This window comes from Mesoplodon bidens (genome assembly GCF_964165515.1).
Source record: "Mesoplodon bidens genome assembly, chromosome: 8".
In the NCBI taxonomy this organism is placed as follows: Eukaryota; Metazoa; Chordata; class Mammalia; order Artiodactyla; family Ziphiidae; genus Mesoplodon; species Mesoplodon bidens.
Genome location: NC_138165.1, coordinates 14,477,954 through 14,499,218, shown reverse-complemented (window position 1 = coordinate 14,499,218; position 21,265 = coordinate 14,477,954). Strand labels below are relative to the sequence as shown.

General features: G+C 40.4%; 1 protein-coding gene across 3 annotated transcripts in view; it reads left to right on the top strand.

The window, feature by feature from the left end:
- Window positions 1-21,265, top strand: part of HERC2 (HECT and RLD domain containing E3 ubiquitin protein ligase 2) — a 224,127-nt gene that overhangs the window by 67,659 nt on the left and 135,203 nt on the right. For all 3 annotated transcript variants that reach the window (XM_081241778.1, XM_081241777.1, XM_081241776.1), the window contains exons 18-23: window positions 471-699; window positions 806-930; window positions 9,233-9,411; window positions 13,443-13,627; window positions 15,039-15,194; window positions 15,896-16,081. In XM_081241778.1, coding sequence (XP_081097904.1) covers window positions 471-699; window positions 806-930; window positions 9,233-9,411; window positions 13,443-13,627; window positions 15,039-15,194; window positions 15,896-16,081 — 1,060 coding nt within the window. The remainder of the gene's footprint in view (window positions 1-470; window positions 700-805; window positions 931-9,232; window positions 9,412-13,442; window positions 13,628-15,038; window positions 15,195-15,895; window positions 16,082-21,265) is intronic.

The window sequence follows — 21,265 nt, the reverse complement described above, 5'->3', positions numbered from 1 at the left end:
CTTTGACCTGCTCTCTGAGCCCAGAACCCCTTGGCTCCTGCTGTGTGTGTCTGTGTGTCTTGAGAGCCGAACCAGAACTTTCCCTTGTATACCCTCAGCTTGGCTGTATACTCTTTTAATAGTTTTTGGTTATATTATATTCACTATTTCTGTGTTTGGTCCGGGTGCTTGGGGGTGGGGTAGAGGTTGCTGTTTCCACAGGGTTCAACCTCTTTGTTGATCTTGAGCTTTTCCACATACATACTCAGAGTTGGGTTTAAAAAATTCCTTTTATATAGAATACCTTACCATGGATTCTCAACTACTATAGGTGGAAATTTTTTAGTATGGTTAAAAAACATACCTATACTGGAAGTTTTACCTTTATTCTTTGAGGAAAACTCAATTTGTGGTATTATTTCATCTTTAATAAGATTTGGAAAGCATTTGTTTTTAGGGCTTCTAAGAGAAAATTGTTTTTCTCCTTTCAGTTGCATGCTGCCATCAGTCACCAGGTTGACCCAGAATTCCTTGGTTTAGGTCTGGGCAGCGTCCTCCTCAACAGCCTGAAGCAGACGGTGGTGGCCCTGGCCAGCAGTGCGGGCGTGTTGAGTACTGTGCAGGCGGCCGCCCAGGCTGTGTTGCAGAGCGGGTGGTCAGTGCTGCTGCCGACGGCTGAGGAGCGGGCCCGGGCACTCTCTGCTCTCCTGCCCTGTGCAGGTGGGCTGAGGCTAGGAGCAGGGGTCGGGTGGCGTTGGCCCAGGAGGGGGTGCCAGGAGGGGATGGTCCTTGCCTCACATTGGGAAAAACACTTTACCTTTTCCAGTTTCAGGCAATGAAGTTAACATAAGTCCAGGTCGTCGATTCATGATTGATCTTCTTGTGGGCAGCTTGATGGCTGATGGAGGCTTAGAATCAGCCTTAAATGCAGCCATTACTGCAGAAATCCAGGTATGGTCCTAGGAGTGTGTGTGTGCGTGTGTGTGTGTGTGTGTGTGTGTGCGCGCGTGCACGATGGAGGTGATTTTGATGGAGGTGATTTTACTCCCCAGTGAGCTGAGACTGACACTTTGCCAGAATTATTAAAAAAAAACGGTTGAAACACAAAGCTTTTAGTAACATCCAAATATTTCTGTAATTAAATTTTTTTACTAGTTTAATAAAATATTGAGTTGTTATTAAGTATGATAAAATGTACCCACTTTAAATGTCTATTTAAATGAATTTGACAGGTACCCCAATCATAACATAAATCACTTCCATCACCCCAGAAAGTGCCTTTGTGCCCCTTTGTATTGGAAGTTAGGACACTTTCTTGCCTCCCCCAGATGATGTTAATTTTGCCAGTTTTGATTGTCACATAAATGGAATCATACAGTATATACTCATTTGTGTCAGCTTTATGTTGCCTTGATAATGATTTTCAGATTCACTTGTGTTGGATGTAGTGTTATGGTTTTTTTTTTTTTTTAACTAAGGAACTATTTATTTCTTTTTGTATTAGTTTTTTTTTAAATTGGGATATAGTTGTTTTACAATGTTGTGTTAGTTTCTACTGTACAGTAAAGTGGAGTTCCCTGTGATACGCAGCAGGGTTTCATTAGTTATCTGTTTTATACGTATTAGTGTATATATGTCAACCGCAATCTCCCAATTCATCCCACCACCACCACCACCTGGCCCCCCCGCCTTCCCCCCTTGGTGTCCATACGTTTGTTCTCTACATCTGTGTCTCTATTTCTGCCTTGCAAACCAGTTCATCTGTACTACTTTTCTGGATTCCACATATATGTGTTAATATACGATATTTGTTTTTCTCTTTCTGACTTACTTCACTCTGTATGACAGTCTCTAAGTCCATCCACGTCTCTACAAATGACCCAATTTCGTTCCTTTTTATGGCTGAGTAACATTCCGTTGTGTATATGTACCACATCTTCTTTATCCATTCGTCTCTGGATGGACACTTAGGTTGCTTCCACGACCTGGCTATTGTGAATAGTGCTGCAATGAACATTGGGGTGCACGTGTCTTTCTGAATTATGGTTTCCTCAGGGTATATGCCCATTAGTGGGATTGCTGGCTCATATGGTAATTCTATTTTTAGTTTTTTAAGGAACCTCCATACTGTTCTCCATAGTGGCTGTATCAATTTACATTCCCACCAACAGTGCAAGAGGGTACCCTTTTCTCCACACTCTCTCCAGCATTTATTGTTTGTGGATTTTCTGATGAGGCCCATTCTAACTGGTGTGAGGTGATACCTCATTGTAGTTTTGATTTGCATTTCTCTAATAATTAGTGATGTTGAGCAGATTTTCATGTGCTTCTTGGCCATCTGTAGGTCTTCTTTGGAGAAATGTCTATTTAGATCTTCTGCCCATGTTTGGATTGGTTTTTTTTTTTTTTTTTTTTTGTGGTACGCGGGCCTCTCACTGCTGTGGCCTCTCCTGTTGCGGAGCACAGGCTCCTGATGCGCAGGCTCAGCGGACAAGGCTCACGGGCCCAGCCCTCCACGGCATGCAGGATCCTCCCGGACCGGGGCACAAACCCGCGTCCCCTGCATCGGCACGCGGACTCTCAACCACTGTGCCACCAGGGAAGCCCTTTTTGTTGTATCTTTGTCTGGTTTTGGTATCAGGGTGATGGTGGCCTTGTAGAATGAGTTTGGGAGTGTTCCTTCCTCTGCAATTTTTTGGAAGAGTTTGAGAAGGATGGGTGTTAGCTCTTCTCTAAATGTTTGATAGAATTCACCTGTGAAGCCATCTGGTCCTGGACTTCTGTTTGTTGGAAGATTTTTAATCACAGTTTCAATTTCATTACTTGTGATTGGTCTGTTCATATTGTCTATTTCTTCCTGGTTCAGTCTTGGAGGGTTATACTTTTCTAAGAATTTGTCCATTTCTTCCAGGTTGTTCATTTTATTGGCATACAGTTGCTTGTAGTAGTCTCTTATGATGCTTTGTATTGCAGCGGTGTCTGTTGTAACTCCTCCTTTTTCATTTCTAATTTTATTGATTTGAGTCCTCTCTCTCTTTCTTGATGAGTCTGGCTAAAGGTTTATCAATATTTTTATCTTCTCAAAGAACCACCTTTTAGTTTTATTGATCTTTGCTGTTGTTTTCTTTGTTTCTATTTATTTCTGCTCTGATCTTTATGATTTCTTTCCTTCTGCTAACTTTGGGTTTTGTTCTTCTTTCTCTAGTTCCTTTAGGTGTAAGGTTAGATTGTTTATTTGAGATTTTTCTTGTTTCTTGAGGTAGGATTGTATTGCTATAAACTTCCCTATTAGAATATGCTTTTGCTGCATCCCATAGGTTTTGCATCGTCGTGTTTTCATTGTCATTTGTCTCTAGGTATTTTTTGATTTCCTCTTTGACTTCTTCAGTGATCTCTTGGTTATTTAGTAACATATTGTTTAGCCTCCATGTGTTTGTGTTTTTTACATTTTTTTCCTTGTAATTTATTTCTAATCTCATAGTGTTGTGGTTGGAAAAGATGCTTAATATGATTTCATTTTTCTTAAATTTACTGAGGCTTGATTTGTGACCCAAGATGTGATCTATCCTGTAGAATGTTCCATGTGCACTTGAGAAGAAAGTGTAATCTGCTGTTTTCGGATGGAATGTCCTATAAATATCAATTAAATCTATCTGGTCTGTTGTGTCATTTAAAGCTTGTGTTTCCTTATTAATTTTCTGTCTGAATGATCTGCCCATTGTTGTAAGTGAGGTGTTAAAGTCCCCCACTATTATTGTGTTATTGTTGATTTTCCCTTTTATAGCTGGTAGCAGTTGCCTTATGTATTGAGGTGCTCCTCTGTTGGGTGCATATATTTTTATAATTGTTACATTTTCTTCTTGGATTGATCCCTTGATCATTATGTAGTATCCTTCCTTGTCTCTTGTAACATTCTTTATTTTAAAGTCTATTTTATCAGATATGAGTATAGCTACTCCAACTTTCATTTGATTTCCACTCGCATGGAATATCTTTTTCCATCCCCTCACTTTCAGTCTGTTTGTGTCCCTAGGTCTGAAATGGGTCTCTTGTAGACAGCATATATATGGGTCTTGTTTTCGTATCCATTCAGCTGGTCTGTGTCTTTTGGTGGGAGCACTTAATCCATTCACATTTAAGGCAGTTATCGATATGTATGTTTGTATTACCATTTTCTTAATTGTTTTGGGTTTGTTTTTGTAGGTTCTTTTCTCCTCTTGTGTTTCCCACTTAGAGAAGTTCTTTAGAATTTGTTGTAGAGCTGGTTTGGTGGTGTTGAATTCTCTTAACTTTTGCTTGTCTGTAAAGCTTTTGATTTCTCTGTTGAATCTGAATGAGATCCTTGTTGGGTAGAGTAGTCTTGGTTGTAGGTTCTTCCCTTTCATCACTTTAAATATATCTTCCACTCCCTTCTGGCTTGCAGAGTTTCTGCTTAGAAACCAGCTGTTAACCTTATGGGAGTTCCCTTTTATATTATTTGTTGTTTTTTCATTGTTGCTTTTAATAATTTTTCTTTGTCTTTTTTTAAAAAATAATTAATTTATTTTTGGCTGCATTGGGTCTTCGTTGCTGTGAGCGGGCCTTCTCTAGTTGCGGCAAGGGAGGGCTACTCTTTATTGTGGTGCGCAGGCTTCTCATTGCAGTGGCTTCTCCTGTTGCGGATCACGGGCTCTAGGTGTGCAGGCTTTAAGAGTTGTGGCTTGTGGGCTCGGTAGTTGTGGCTTGCGAGCTCCAGAGCACAGGCTCAGTAGTTGTGGTGCATGGGCTTAGTTGCTCCGTGGCATGTGGGATCTTCCCAGCCCAGGGATCAAACCCATGTCCCTTGCATCTGCAAGCGGATTCTTAACCACTGCGCCACCAGGAAAGTCCCCTCTTTGTCTTTAATTTTTGTGAATTTGATTCGTATGTGTCTTGGCATGTTTCTCCTTGGGTTTTTCCTGCCTGGGACTCTCTGTGCTTCCTGGACTTGGGTGGCTATTTCCTTTTCCATGTTTGGGAAGTTTTCGACTGTAATCTCTTCAAATATTTTCTCCAGCCCTTTCTCTTTCTCTTCTCCTTTCGAGACCTCTGTAATGCAAATGTTGGTGCGTTTAATGTTGTCCCAGAGGTCCCTTAGGTTGTCTTCATTCCTTTTCATTCTTTTTTCTTTATTCTGTTCCACGGCAGTGATTTCCACCGTTCTGTCTTCCAGGTCACTTATCCATTTTTCTGCCTCAGTTATTCTGCTATTGAGTCATTTTAGTGTATTTTTCATGTCAGTTATTGTATTGTTCATCTCTGTTTGTTCTTTAATTCTTCTAGGTCTTTGTTAAACATTTCTTGTGTCTTCTCGCTAGTTGCCTCCATTCTTTTTCCGAGGTCCAGGATCATCTTCACTATCATTATTCTGAACTTTTTTTCTGGAAGATTGCCTAGCTCCACTTCATTTAGTTGTTTTTCTGGGGTTTAATCTTGTTCCTTCATCTGGGACATAGTCCTCTGCCTTTGCATTTCATCTATCTTTCTGTGATTGTGGTTTTTGTTCTGCAGGCTGTAGGATTGTAGTTCTCCTTGCTTCTGCTGCCTGCTGTTTGGTGGATGAGGCTACCTAAGAGACTTCTGTAGTGTCACTTTGTTTTTGCTGTTGAGGAGTGCCCCACTGTGTGATTATGGCACTGTTAGTGTATCCCTTCTCCTGTTGATAGACATTCGATGATGTTTGACTCAGTACAGCTGCTCTTAGCATGCTGTGTAAAAGTCCTTTAGTGAACACGTGTTTTTCCTTTTGGGTAAATAGTTTGAATTAGAATTTGCAGGGTTCTAGGGTGTGTGTGTGTTTACAGTTTCCCAAAGTGGTTGTGCCATTTACATCTGAACCAGCCTGTATGAGAGTTCTAGCCATTTCTTGACCTCATCAACATGAGGCGTGTCAATCTTTTAAAAAGCTTTAGCTATTCTGGGGGTAGGGTGGGGTGTTAATTTGTATGTGCTTATTGACCATTCATAGCTTCTTGTTGCTTTCATTGTCATAATAGTTTTCAATTTAAAAACTTACACTGATAAAATTGGATGAAGTGAGTGTATTAAAAATGTTTTTGAAAATATACCTACTTTGATTAAATTGAAAAAAATTAGAGGAAATCATAAATGTAATGATTTTAGTTGCAAGTATCATTCTTTGTGTACCTTGTTAGTTTCCAGATACTATGCTGTGTACTTTACTTTCATTTTTTTTAACCTTGTGAGCCATGTTGATGTTGACAAAAAATTAATCAGTCAATCTAAGAAAGAGATAGAAAATTTTATTCAAGCCAAATTGAGGATTATAACCCAGGAACAGCATCTCAGAAAGCTCTGAGAATTAGTGCATTCGTTACAAGTCAAGTCTCAGTTATGTAAGTTTTTTGAGACAGAGGGCTGTACGTTAAATGATGTATTATTGACAGTTTACACAATCCAGATCTAAGCATCATCATGGCCTCTTACAAGAGGAAGAAGGAGGGTTTTCTTTGAAGGTGTTGTCTTGTTGATGCTAGGAGAATGTTGCTGTTTATGGTTGAGCAGGTATATTTGCTGATAGGGAAGGTTGATCGATGCATAATGCAGGTAAACAATGTACAGTAGGGGGCAGAGAGGAGGCCAAAGGACAGAGAAAGTTTTTCCATGTGTACATTTTTCTTTTCTTGCCAGGAAATGTGAATTGTTTTTCACATTGCATGGAAAAAGCTGTCTTAAAATTCCATTTTATAGGCATGGACATAGGTACCACAGAAGTTTACTGATTTGCTAAGGGGTCATGACTAGTGAATGACAGGTTTGCTGACTCCAAACCTCTTCCTTTTCTTCCTGTGCTCCGTGTGGCTCAGTGTAATAGTTCATCTGATGGGAGCAATGACAGCGGACAGGCAGGGGCAGTCCACATGTGGGCCAGACCCAAGCAGTATTTTTATTTTTTAAATTTATTTTTATTACTTTAAAACATTTTTTGGCTGCACCGTGCGGCATGAGGGGCCTTAGTTCCCCAACCGGGGATCGATCCTGCGCGCCCCTGCAGTGGAAGCGCGGAGTCTTAGCCACTGGACTGCCAGGGAAGTCCCCCCAGGCAGTATTTTTAGAACCTATTAATTTAGTTAGCATATGTTTATTCTTTGCCTCCTGCTGGAGAGTGGTACCTTGAGAGGGGGAGGTGGGCTATAGAGTATGCAGATTGTGATCCCTATGACAATAATTAAGATGTCTGAAAAAATAGCCAAAAGGCCATTTGTTTTAAAACAAAAATGTTCTGAAGCTACAGAAAAGCATAAACAGAAAAACCCTCATCATTTAGGAATAACCATTGTTAATGTTTTTCATGTATTGTCTTCCAGGCTTTCAAAAATGCAAATGTTTACTAACAATACTAATTATGATGCCAGAACTGGTCTCAGTGGTTTGTATCTTTTCCACTCATAAGGTTGCCATGTCTCCTCTGTTGAATATTCTGCGATGTCCATTTGTTCTTTTGCTTTGGGGAAGTCTGTCATATGGAAAGGGAATCACTTTTTTTTTAAAACAATTTCCTATTGTTGACCATTTAGGTTGTAGATAGTTTTACTATTATAAATAATTTTTAATTACATTCTTGAAGATTATAAGTCATTGGGTATAAGAATGATTATTAGGAAGAAGTTCTAGAAATGAAATTGGGTCAAAAGCACGCACATTTTCAAGCTGTCTGATCAGTGTCCTTCTGATTCTGAAGAGTAGGTGGCACAGTTCCAATCCAACTCCTTAGACATGGTCTTTGTCCCCACACCCCTCAGAATGGGGAAGACTGTGTTTAGACTTGTTCTGGCTTTTGCCATTAGAAAATAAAGCCCAGTAGGAAGGAACTTGTGCGCTTTTTCACAGTAAATTTGATTACTGGAACAATGCTTAGTATATAGTAGGTCCTCAGGAATATTGGTTGCATTTGACTGGCAAAAGATACCTCCTTTAAAAGTTTTTAAAAATAATAACATTATTGAGGTCTAATTCATCTACTGTAAAATTCAGTCTCTTAAAGTGTATGATTTAGTGATTCTTTTTTTTTTTTTTTGTATATTCACAGAATTGTGCAACCACCATCACCACTATCTAATTTCAGAACACTTTCACTCCAAAAAGAAACCCTGTACCCCTTAACAGTCACTTCACATCCCCCACTCCTCCCAGCCGTTGACAACCACTAATCTACTTTCTGTCTCTAAAGATGTCCCTGTTCTGGACATTTCATATAAGTGGGTTTGTACAGTATGTGGCCTTTTGTGTCTGGCGCTTTCCACTTAACATAGTGTTTTCAAAGTTCAGCCAGGTTGTATCATTCATGTCTTACTTAATTTTTTTAAATCGCTAAACAATATTCTGTTGTATGGATATAGCACATTTTGTTTATCCATTCATCAGCTGATGGACATTTAGGTGGTTTTCTCCTTTAAGTTACTATGAATAATGCCGTTATAAACATCTGTGCATAGGTTTTTGTGCGGACATATGTTTTTATTTCTTATGGGCGTATGCCTTGGAGTGGAGTTGCTGAGTTTTACGGTAACTCTATGTTTAATGTTTCGAGGTATAGCCAGACTCTTTTCTTAAGTGGCTGTACCATTTTACATTCCCAGTAGCAATGTACGACAGTTCCAGTTTCTCCGTATCTTTGCAAATGCTTGCTACTGTTCATCTTTTTTATTATACTGTCCTAGGAGATGTGAATTTCCCTGATGACTAATGAAGTTAAGCATCTTTTCATGTGCTCATTAGCCATTTGTATATCTCCTTTGAAGATATATGTGTTCAGATTTTTTGTTTATTTTAAAATTGGGTCATTTATCTTTTAATTGTTGAGTTGTCAGAATTCTTTCTGTATTTGTACGTCTTATATCAGATACAAGATTTGGGAATGTGTCCTCCCTTTCTGTAGGTTATTGCTTCATGTTTACAAAGCAGGTAGACTCTGCCTAGGTGCTCACATTGGGTGTTGTGAGAGCCAGAGCAGGGGTAAAGGTTTTAGGAACTTCACAGAAGGACTCTGGAGACCATTAGCACTGGCAGCCTGGACACGGGGTTTGTAGGACAAAACGTCTGTTTAGAAACTGAGCAACTGAGCGGCATGATTTCCAGTGGGTGGGTGTGGGCCACTGTCACCAGGTGTGTGAGTCAGCGCACAGCTAGGCTGTGGGATCAGGGCTCAGCCCATGGTGCCTTCACACCTGCTACTAAGATAACCGGTAACCAGTTTCTGTTTCATGAATTACAGGATATTGAAGCCAAAAAAGAAGCACAGAAGGAAAAAGAAATTGATGAACAGGAAGCGAATGCCTCGACATTTCATAGAAGTAGGACTCCATTGGATAAAGATCTTATTAATACGGGAATCTATGAATCTTCTGGAAAACAGTGCTTGCCTCTCGTTCAGCTCATACAACAGCTTCTTAGGTAAATAGCATTAGACATATTTTAATTAGGAGGACTGTTGGTTTTCATATTAAGATAGTGAGATCGAGCACTAGGGTCTCAAAAATGTGTTTCGTTGTTGATGAAGTACTTTGAAAATTACCTAGGATAGGCTTTAGAGCAGATTCTTAAATGTAGGTGAGAGGAGAGGTTAGAATGTATGAAGTAGAACTGGAGATTCTAAAAGTTTTCACACAAGAGAAAATTGGAGTGTGTCATAAACCTAGGATGAGATTCTTAGCCTCATTAGTAAGCACGTAGATACAAATGAAAATCATCATGGTAAGGTTGTTTTTTTTTAAACTGGTTGTGTCCTTGCCTCATTCTATATATCATAGATTTATATCTATTAGTTTCTAAGACAACTTTCAAAAGCTGAAGTAAGTGAAAGAATGGTGAACGTTATTGTCCAAGGACTGATCAGAAGGAGGTAAGAATCAGAGTCAGAATACACACAGAGACTCACCTCGATAAGGGCTGAAGTAGTCAGTCACTGTTTGCTAAAGAACGTCAGCCTGCGTTGCGGTGTCCTTCAAAAAGAGCAGAAAAGCCGGGTGGTTTCTGAAAGGCATTTGTTAGACAAGGAAAAATGATTGCTCCGCTCTGTGTAAACCTGGCTCCTGGTTTATTGTTTATACAGAGAGGAAAGAGGGCCTGGCGGTGGGTTGGCTTAGGTACCTCAGTCCAGGGCATGGGTGGGCGGTGTACTGGCGTGGGGTGGCCTGCCCTTTACACCTGGAAACACCAGAATTTGCTGGGCACACAGTGAGCTTTTAAAAGAGGACGTTTTAGAGCTAGTTCCTGACATATATTTTAGTAAATGCTACTAAAAAACCCCTTGTTTCCTATTTTTTATAATGTGGTGATGATTTTTAAAATCAGTATTCACACATTCTGATCTTCACTATAGCAGTCTGAAATAAAGGGAATTAAGTCAGCGCAGCTGTGACAGTGACAAGAGCTTGGGAATTGTTCCTAGAAAATTGCAGCTGCTCCTGCTTGTCTAAAGCTGGCCACTGACCCCTGCCCAGCGTGGTAACTCTGGCAGTAGCAGCAAGAGCAGTGTTTAGGTTGCAGAGTTCACCAAGGGTCAAGTGAGAAAATGCACCCTGAGCGCTTTGGAGTGAAAAGGTGAAGGTCTCTGGAGAAGTTTTGAAGCAAAAGCGTGTATCTCAAGATGTGATTTTCCATGTTCTCGACCGCCCCTTCCTTCGCCGAGGAGGCTGTGTCTGGGCCCGCTGGTGTCACTGGCAGAGAGCCAGTGCTGGGTTCTCTGACCTCGGTCCTGTCTTAGGTGACTGTTCCCATGAGGGGCCAGCTCTCCTGCTTGTTCAGACTACTTGTTCCCTTGGTGTGTCTTAGAGACCTGTCCATCTTAGCCTACCTACCCCTGTGCTGTTCAGTCTGGCTGTCATTTGCCACGTTTGCCTGTGGGTGTCCAGTGTCGCTGAGACACTGAGTTTTTATTTTTTATTAAAATTAAAAAACTTAGACCTGATTCAGCTATTAGAAAACTTGTAATTATGTTTGGAATAACTTGGCCATATGAATTTACCTTTTCAGCTCTGCATTTTTATGAGACTGAAGTGCAGATCAAGTATTTGCAGTGAAACTTTAGTTATCTGAATTGAGATGTGCTGTATGTACAAAATACACAGTGGGTTTTGAAGACTTTGTGTCTTCAAAAAACTAATGTAAATATCTCAATGCCTTTTCTTACTGGTTTTATGTTGAAATGATAATATTTTAAATATATGGGGATAAATACATTAGTAATACTGATTTTACATGTTCTTTTTATCTTTATTTATGTGACTGGTAGACATTTTACAGTACACACGTGACTCCCTGGCAGTACTTTTCTGTTGGACAGTGCTCTCCAGCCCATGCTCGCACACTGTCTTCTGAGCCTTCCTCTTTACTTTTGGTTCCCTTGGCTTGCAGGGTTGGCTCCACAGCAGATTTATAATGAAAATGCACCTGTTTGGAAAATACAAAACAAAAACTGAAACATGGAGTAAATAGTACCTTAAAAATTTTTGGAAAATAGAAAAAGAAAAATGCATGTACAACCCTCTCACTGACAGAATGCCTATGCTCCAGGGTCCTTTCATAAGCATAGATGATGTGCCCCTCCCCTTGCAGAGATAGACTTTAACATTTATTTCTTACCTTAAGTGTTTGTGACTAAAGGAGACTCAGTGTATGGAGTCTAAATACATCTTGGCTGATGCAGTTGTTGAAAAATAGTCTAAAGAGTCACATTTTGGAGATTTTGGAGACATTTCGTATATTTTATTCTTTGGAAAACAGGTTGGAGAAACTGCAGCTTCCCAAAAGTAAGAAACAGATTTCAGAGTAACTTATGCTGGCAAAGAGCCACAGAAAACCATTTATATTTGGCAATAGAGAGCTGTGAAGATTTTTAAATTAATGAACTCTTAGCAGAATTACACACTTTGATTATGATTCTAATTTTATATTAGGGAAATAAGTTAACATTTGTATTGTATTTTATTACTGTCTTTTGCTCCATCATGTATGGCATAAACCCCAGATTCCAGACCTTTTCTTCTATTGTGATGTGGTTATCAGGTCAGGTTATCAGGTCGTGGAGCAGAAAGGTGAGGTGAGGCCCTGAGCAGCCACCTGCGTTTTGTGTGGCCGGGAGTGCGGAGCACAAGCCAGGGGTCCCTGCTGCTCTTTCTTCTCAGCTCTGTGGACGTGAGTTGATGTGTGTCTTCTCCTCCTGTCCTCACTCCACTGCTGTAGTGGATGAGCCCTGGGGGCTGGTGCGATTGACAGAGGTTCTCCTCAAACCTGCTGTTACGTTAGAAATCAGAGAAGTGGAGCAGAATGCTTTTCCGTGGCCTGGTGTCATGCAGAGGCTCCGGACTCGCCTCCCAGTGACAGAGCCAGCTGTCAGCCCGCTGGCTCTCACCCTCCTGGCTGGGTGGGGGCTGCTGTGGTGGAGCTACATTGACAGAAGTTCCAGAACCAGGCTCTGCTTCGGCGTTTTAACTTCACTAACCCCCTTCCTCCTTCTGTCTTCAGTACCACGGATCAGACCTTGTTCACCTGGCGCCGAGACTGTCCCTGGGTGGCAGGGTCTTACCTGGTGTTCCCTGTGCCCTCTAAAATCTGCTTTCACGCTGACTTTAGTTACCTTTCTCGGACACAAACAGGATGTCACTTTCCTTTCAAAACTGGTGGCTCAGCGTTGCAGAATCGAGTGCCAGCAGCCTGGCACTCCATCACCTACAGTGTCCACTGCGTCCACTCCCCGTCCTTGTTTTGACCTCTGTGCCTTAGTTCCTTTGCATTCTGCTCATGGAAACAGAACACTTACTACTCTTCCAATTGTACTTTCTCTTTTCTCCCCATTTACTTACTGATGGTTCATGGCTCAGGTTGGATCCTGCAGTTGGAATTGGATCCTCTGGTCCTTTCCTTGCTGCCGTGTTCTTTGAGCACCTCTTACTCTGACCTGTTTTATTTGTGCCCACTTTGGTCTTCCTTCCTGTAGTTTCTGAGCCCTGGGTATCCCCCCACATGGCCCACCTGGGTGTTTACTTGAGTAGGTCTGAAGGCAGACTTGTGAGGCAGATGCAGAAACGCTAGTGGGTCTTGTCTTTAAGGACAGTGTCACATTTATATTTGAAATGCAGATTTGGACAAAAAATAATAACAGTTACTTTTCCTTCCAAAGGTTTGTACAGGAGTTTTCTATCATTTTGGACTGTTCCATGCAACTCTTAGGAGCACATCTGTAAAGCAAAGGGTCTCATTCTACCTTTTGTGTCTTCCGTGTGCCTCCGTTTTGAATGAGGTGTGCTTATTGCAGATAGAGCTGACACACATTTGGGGAAGGAAGCCAGCTGCAGGTCACCTGGGTGTATGATCTTTATTTCTGATTTTAGTTTATGTTGTGGTTTTTTTTTTTTACAACCCCTCTCCCCCTTTAAAAACAAACATAACTTGTTTAATTTTGCAATCCTCTTTCTCCTGCATAGAAACATTGCTTCTCAGACAGTAGCCAGATTGAAAGATGTTGCCCGTCGGATATCATCATGTCTAGACTTTGAGCAACATAGTCATGAGAGATCTGCTTCATTGGATTTGTTGCTGCGTTTTCAGCGCTTACTTATCAGTAAACTTTATCCGGGAGAAAATGTTGGTCAGACTTCAGATATTTCTAGTAAGTTACTTAAAATGTTAAAGTGTCTTGTGTGTATTTTGGCTTTTTTATTTAGGCTTCTTGACATGCCTATTCTGCATGGCTCAGATGTGTAGTTCTTATACTGTTAGATGCACCAATTTTGGGGGACTTCATTTTGCATCCACTGTTTTTGGACAGATATTTCTATATTAGACTCATCAATATTTTTTATTTCATTGTGTTAACATTTAAATTCCTTAGACATGAGAAATAGTATCCTTTATGTTCAGGTTAGTCTTACAGAAGATTTATCAGACTTATTCCACGGGTTAGTTGTGGACTGTTAGAGATTGACATAACGTGGGGACGAAATAGTGACCTAATGTTTGTATGTCACCCTGGTAAGCTAGATGGGTGTAGTAGGAGGAATGCATTATCGTTGAAGGAAGTCTGAATCTCAGTTATAGCTCTGGTTTATTAGCTGCTGGACCCGGGACTAAGTCTCCTGGGGGCTGTAGATTGCTCACCTACAGAGTTAGGTTAAGACTTGAGGGTGCCGGTGAGAATGAAAATAGGACGATACATAAGTGCTCAGTTCTGTGTATAATGTACAGCAGAGTACTTCCCACAAACTCCAGGAGGAGTGCCTGGCTCTTTATAAGGTAGTTTTCTCTGTCAGTGATGGAAAGGTTTGCTGCTTTTCTTAATATTTTTATAGCCAGTATAGTCTAAAACAATTTTGTTACTTCCTGAAAATCGCTAGGCACTTGTAGAGGATTGAAAATTTCAGGTTGAAATCGGTGAACCATTTCAGTCTGAAAGAGGAGACCATCTCAGTGTCATAGAGTTACAAGGACTAAAAAGCTTTTAAAAGCCATGTAGGAGGAAAAGTTGAAGATTTTTTTTTTTAATATTTATTTATTTGGCTGTGCTGGGTCTTAGCTGCAGCACCACGCAGGATCTTTGCTGCCACGTGTGGGATCTAGTTCCCTGACCAGGGATCGAACCAGGGCCCCCTACGTTGGGATTGTGGAGTCTTAACCACAGGACTGCCAGGGAAGCTCCGAAAAGTTGAAGATTTTTATAAGATTGAAAAATGCCTAACTTTGTTCACTGGGAGTAATTTTCAGGCATTAAGACTTGGACTTAGAAAACATGTCTATCGGATATAAGGTTTTAGACCTCTAAGTTATGACTTTAGTATTTTTACTCGAAGTTTTTAGATACTATATAATGCAGTGTATAAAAATCAGTATATCCAAATTCAGTTTCTCAAATTATGTGATATAAAAGGAGCCAAGGACTAAATAAGTAAGATTAACCGCTCTTGTTTGAGAAAATTATTATAGGTAAAAAATGTATAGATGAGAGTAGAATAGTGGAACAATGAAGTTTATTTACAAAGTAAATTTTAATAGTGCAAATGAAATTGTCTAAATCTTCCCTTCAGGTCCTGAACTAATGGGGGTTGGTTCCTTGCTGAAGAAGTACACAGCCCTTTTGTGCACACACATTGGAGATATACTGCCCGTGGCAGCCAGCATTGCTTCCACTAGCTGGCGGCACTTTGCAGAGGTGGCCTGCATTGTGGAAGGGGACTTCACGGGTACTTACCTTGTTTCCTAAATGTGGGCATGTATTTATTTTCGGGGATTGATGAGATTTAAAATTTATCATTCTGTGGTAAACCTGCATGCCTTTACCCCATACATCTTCTAGTCCTGTAGCCCTTTCTCCTTTCGTTTTTTTGGTTACTGACAATTCCATGGTTAAGCAACCTGGTATGGGAGTCACGTCACTGTATCATATACAGTGATACATATAATTGGTGATTTAGAGTCATACCACCATTATTAACACTTCAATAATGAGGTTAATGGTAATTGTCTAATTTTATTTCAGCAGCATAAGAATTAGTTGCCCCTTTTAGGACCTTAATAAATTCCTATATTGCTTAATATTTTTTCAAGTTAATTCTGTGACAGAGTATTGAGTGCCTTTTTTCTGATAATAAGCTTAGTTGCAAACACTTAGTTTTCTCAATAAAAGACTAGTTAATACTTTTGTGTTGAAACACAGTGTTTTTGAAAAGTATTCTTATAACTCAGAGGCTTCTGTTTGATACCTATATTTGTTTCTTGCAGAATGAAAGATAAAATAATCCTGTAGAAATATGCTAAAGGATGAGCATTCCTTATTTTGTGATTTATCAGAATTTAAACATAGCACAAGCTTACAGAATGGTTTTATAGGATGAACACTTTTGTTTAAATCTTATGCCTTTTTTTTTTTTCTTTTTAAATGTAGGTATTCTCCTTCCAGAACTAGTAGTTTCTATAGTGCTTCTGCTCAGTAAAAATGCTGGTCTCATGCAGGAGGCTGGAGCTGTCCCTCTGCTGGGTGGCCTGTTAGAACATCTGGATCGGTTCAACCACCTGGCACCAGGAAAGGAAAGGGACGACCATGAAGAGTTAGCCTGGCCCGGCATCATGGGTATGGCATCTTAACTTAAGGACTTTCACTGAGGAGAGTTTTGTCCTAGTCTGTTCTGTTCTTGCCTTTTCATTTGAAAGACTATTTAACAAAGGAAGACCAGTTATTGCCATTTTCACTGATGGTAGTGTAAATGGAAAACAAAGATAATCCAAATCAGAACAGATTTGGGTTATATTTAAGGAAAATTTTTCTGTTAGTAATGGTTGTTACATCCTGAATTGGATTATTTTAGAACATTCTGGAAAACCCTTTCTTGGAAATTGTCTCCAGAAGGTGCTGTTGAGGTGGTTAGATATGGTCACACTTTGGAGGCAGACATTAATATAGGAGGACTTTCTTAAACTCATTGGCGTTACGTGACATGAGTTACGGAATTCCCAGTCAGCTGAGCACTTCCCATCCATAGTGTCTTTAGTGCTTACCAAATTGGAATGAAACTTGTCTTCTCAAAGTTTTGAATTTTGATGCTTTTGAATCTAAGTATTATGACTTCCTGGACTCACAGAATTAATTGAAGTTGTGGTTCAACTTTCATTTTATAGGAAAGCTCAAGCAAGGTAGGCCTTTTCTTGTGCCATTGTAGATTGTCATTTCTATAACATAGGAGCTTAAAACGAAAAGTAACAGTTGTCCTGAGGAAAATAACTGACCTTAGGATATTGAGCATAATTTTTTATTTTTTAGTATAGCTAATATTTTCAACACGATTCATCTACTGTTGTGAACTTAAATGGTCATTTGTGACTTTTGTCTGTTTACTGTATATGGTTGAAGGCATATAACTTGATCAGCAGTTCAAACATACTCATTGTAAAACCTTTTTTTTTTTTTTTTTTTTTTGCGGCACGCGGGCCTCTCACTGTTGTGGCCTCTCCCGTTGCGGAGCACAGGCTCCGGACGCTCAGGCTCAGCGGCCATGGCTCACGGGCCCAGCCGCTCCGCGGCATGTGGGATCTTCCCGGACCGGGGCACGAACCCGTGTCCCCTGCATCAGCAGGCGGACTCTCAACCACTGCGCCACCAGGAAAGCCCTGTAAAACCTTTTTTTTATTGTGAAGTATAACATATACACAAAAGTACCGAAAGCAGCTTTGGGACTGGTCATAGGGGAAGCCGTTTATTAAGCAGGACCCTCCCGAACACTGTCTCTGTCTCCCTGAAAGATTTCCCTCTCTGGGCTTGTGTGCCTGCCGCTCCCCTACTTCTCTTGATCGTTTTGTCAGATAGATATGTGCCCCATAACAACTTAGTTGTTTAAACATCCTCATGTCTGTTTCTTGGTGGTGTAAGGCGTGTTTTAGTACAGAATGCCAGGCTTCCACAGTGACTGTGCCTCATCTCTACAAAGCGGGGGAGTTCTCCCTGTCCCTCCCCTGTGCCAAGAGATCGCATGCCATTTTTTTCCATATGCATTTTGTCCGTAGGATTGTTGTGCCAGCACCTTTGGGTGAAAGGACTGTTGTGGTCTCTCCCCTAGAGTACCACTTTTGTCTGAATCAGGTGACTCTCTGCCCGTGTCTGCTTCTGAGCACAGAGCTTCGCCCCGGAAATATTGCACTTGCTGGCACCCCTTGTGCACTGTGGAATAGAAATGGTGATAATGGGCATCCTTGTCTTGTTCCTAGGAGCAGAGGGAAAACTTCCCAAAGTTCACACATGAAGTATGATGTTTGCTGTAGGGCTTTCTTTGTAGATACCTTAAAATATTAAGTATGTTTCCTTCTGTTTCTGCTTTGTGATGAGTCTTTAATGGTGAATGGATTTTTAAAATTATTTATTTATATTTTATTTATTTATTTTTGGCTGTGTTGGGTCTTTGTTGCTGTGCGCGGGCTTTCTCTAGTTGCGGCGAGGAGGGTCTACTCTTCCTTGTGGCGTGCAGGCTTCTCATTGCGGTGGCTTCTCTTGTTGTGGAGAATGGGCCCTAGGCGTGCGGGCTTCGGTCGTTGCGGCACGCGGGCTCAGTAGTTGTGGCTCGTGGGCTCTAGAGTGCAGGCTCAGTAGTTGTGGCGCATGGGCTTAGTTGCTCTCCGGCATGTGGGCTCTTCCTGCACCAGGGATTGAATCCGTGTCCCCTGCGTTGGCAGGTGGATTCTTAACCACTGTGCCACCAGGGAAGTCCCATGAGGGGATATTAAATTTCATCAAATCCTTTTTCTGCAACTCTTGATGATTATACAGTATTTTTCCATCCATGTTGTTGCAAATGGCAAAATTTCGTTCTTTTTTTATGGCTGAGTAGTATTCCGTCACATATATTTGGTATATGTATCTATGGTGTCTGTGTGTGTGTGTGTGTGTGTGTGTACACACGTATGCAAACCACACCTTTGTTACCCATTCATCCGTCGATGGATGCTCGACTGTTTCCACCGCTTCGTGCTGCTGTGAACGCGGCTGTGTAGACGTGCTTTCATGTCTTTCGGGTTTATAGCCGGATCATATGATAATGTTTAATTTCCATGTTTAATTTCTGAAGGAACTGCCATACTGTTTTCCACAGTAGCTGTACCATTTTATATTCCCGCAGGCAGTGCACAAGGAAGGGTTCTAATTTCTCCACCTCTTTGCCAACACTTGTCTGTTTTTTAAATAATAGCCATCCTGTTTGGATGCAGTGGTATTACATTGTAGTTTTGATTTGGTTTTCCCTAATGATTAGTGGTCGTGTGCATCTGTTTATGTGCCTGTTGACTATGTGCATATCTTTGGAGAAATGTCTTTTCAAGTCTTTTTCCAACTTTTGGTTTTTTTTGCCATCCTGTGTGATCTTAGTTCCCTGACCAGGGATCGAACCCGTGCCCCCTGCAGTGGAAGTGCAGAGTCCCAACCACTGGACCACACCAGGGAATCCCCCTCTTTCCTACTTTTGAGTCAGATTTTTTGTTGTTATTGTTGAGTTGTAGGAGTTTCTTACGTATTCTGGATATATATGGTTTGCAGATATTTTCTCTCATTCTGTGGGTTGCTTTTTCATTCTGTTGACAGTGTACTTTGATTTTTTTTTTGATGAAGGTTGCCTGTGTGTTTGGTGTCTTGTCTAAAAATATCATTGCCAAATCCAGTGTCATTAAGCTTTCCTCCTATGTTTTCTTCTAAGATACACACACACACACACACACACACAGACACACACAGGTTTTTTTTTTTTTTTTTTTGGCTGCGCCGTTCAGCATGTGGGATCTTAGTTCCCCGACCAGGAATCAAACCCATGCCCCTTGCCTTGGAAGTGCAGAGTCTCAACCACTGGACCGCCAGGGAAGTCCAAGAGTTTTCTGTTTTATAGTTTTAGCTCTTATGTTTAGGTCTTTAATCTATTTTGAGTTAATTTTTGTGTATGGTGAAAGGTAGGGGTCCAACTTGATTCATTTGCAATTGAATATTCAGTTTTCCCAGCACCATTTATTTCTAAAGACTGTCCTTTTTTCCCCATTGAATGGTCTTGCCACCCTTGTCAAAAAAATCATTTGACTATATATTGTGAGCATTTATTTCTGGGCTCTCTATTCTATTCTGTTGATCTAAATGTCTGTCATTATGCTCGTACCACACTGTTCTTCCTTTATTTATTTTTCTTCTTTCTTAGGGTTTAACCTGACATTTTTCTAACTTTTTGAGAAATGATAATTGTTAGCATACTGATGTTTTTGTAATATGTTTATTATGAAAGTTTTCTAACAGCGATAAAAGAGAGAATAATATAATGAATATAGAATAAAAAGTATTCACAATCCTGGGGACTTTCCTGGCATTTCAGTGGTTAGGACTCCGAGCTTCCACTGCAGGGGGCACAGGTTCCATTCCCGGTTGGGAACTAAGATCCCACATGCTGTGTGGCGTGGCCCCCCCCCCAAAAAAAAATCACATTCCCGAAGCACTCCTACACTTTCTATCTGATTGATGGATTGTATAAAGCATATTTCTGTCTTTAAAACATTTTCACATACTTCACCTGTTAATGATAAGAACTTTTTTTGGAGAATAAAACCACAATCTCATTATCCTAAGATTAACAGTGATTGATTAATCTTTTTATTAGTGGTTATTTTGAGTCAGGATCTAAACAAGTTCTGTATGTTGCAGTTGGGTGATACATACTTGAGTCTCTTTTTCCCCAACAGCGTATTTCCAGGCTCTCCTCTCCCTCTCTTTTGTCATACTGTTTATTTTTCAAAGAAGTAGGACATTTGTTCTGGAGAATTTCACATTTTCTGAACTTGGTTGATTGCATTTTCTTCTTCAAGTCTTAACATCTTCTGTCAGTTACATTTTCTGTAAACTGCTGATGATATGTATAGTCTTAATGAGATTCGGATTTAGTTTTGATGGGTCAGAGTGTGTGTGCTTTGTGTTTCATCGGCTCAGAGGCCTGTGATGGTGGGCGGCCCCACCTTCAGTTCTGTTCACATGGACCATGGACCAGGGAGTTCATGTCTAACGTGTCTTCTGTGCAGTCCCCCAGCAACCTTGCCCTCAGCTGTTTGGTAGCATAAGATACAGTTTGCACAGGGAGGATGTGATCCTGGCTTGATTCACTACCACCCCACCCCTCGTTAACAATTTTTTGTAATATTAAGTTCGAGTCCTAATGCTTCCAAAGGTGACCCATGAGGTTTTCTTTTTTTTTTTGAGTATCATTATGAACTCATTGAATTTTATTGATTTTATGTTTGTTAACTTACTTTTTAGGTTTTCTTTTTTCCTAATATATACATTTAAAGGTAGAAATGCCCTCAAACATACATTTAGCTGTATGTCACAAGTGGTGATCTGTAGTATTTTCATTATTGTTCATTTCAGTTGTGTGATTTCCATAGTCATTTTTTTCTGGGAATTTATGAAACATATTTCATAATTTTCAAATATGTAGAGATTTTTATTTATTTTTTGTTACCTGTTTCTACTGTTCATTCGTTTGTTTATTTACTTATTTATTTATTTTTGGCCGCACCGCATGGCTTGCGAGATTGAACCTAGGCCCTCGGCAGTGAAAGCCTGGAGTCCTAACCACTGGGCCACTGGGGAATTCCGTTACCTATTTCTAACTTAACTGCATTGTAGTCAGTGTCCATGCTGTATAACTTGACTTATTTGAAATTTTTTGAGATTTGCTCTAATGCTTGGTATATGGCCAGACTTGCTATTCATGCTGTTCATGTGGTGTTTCTGTTTTTGTTTTTA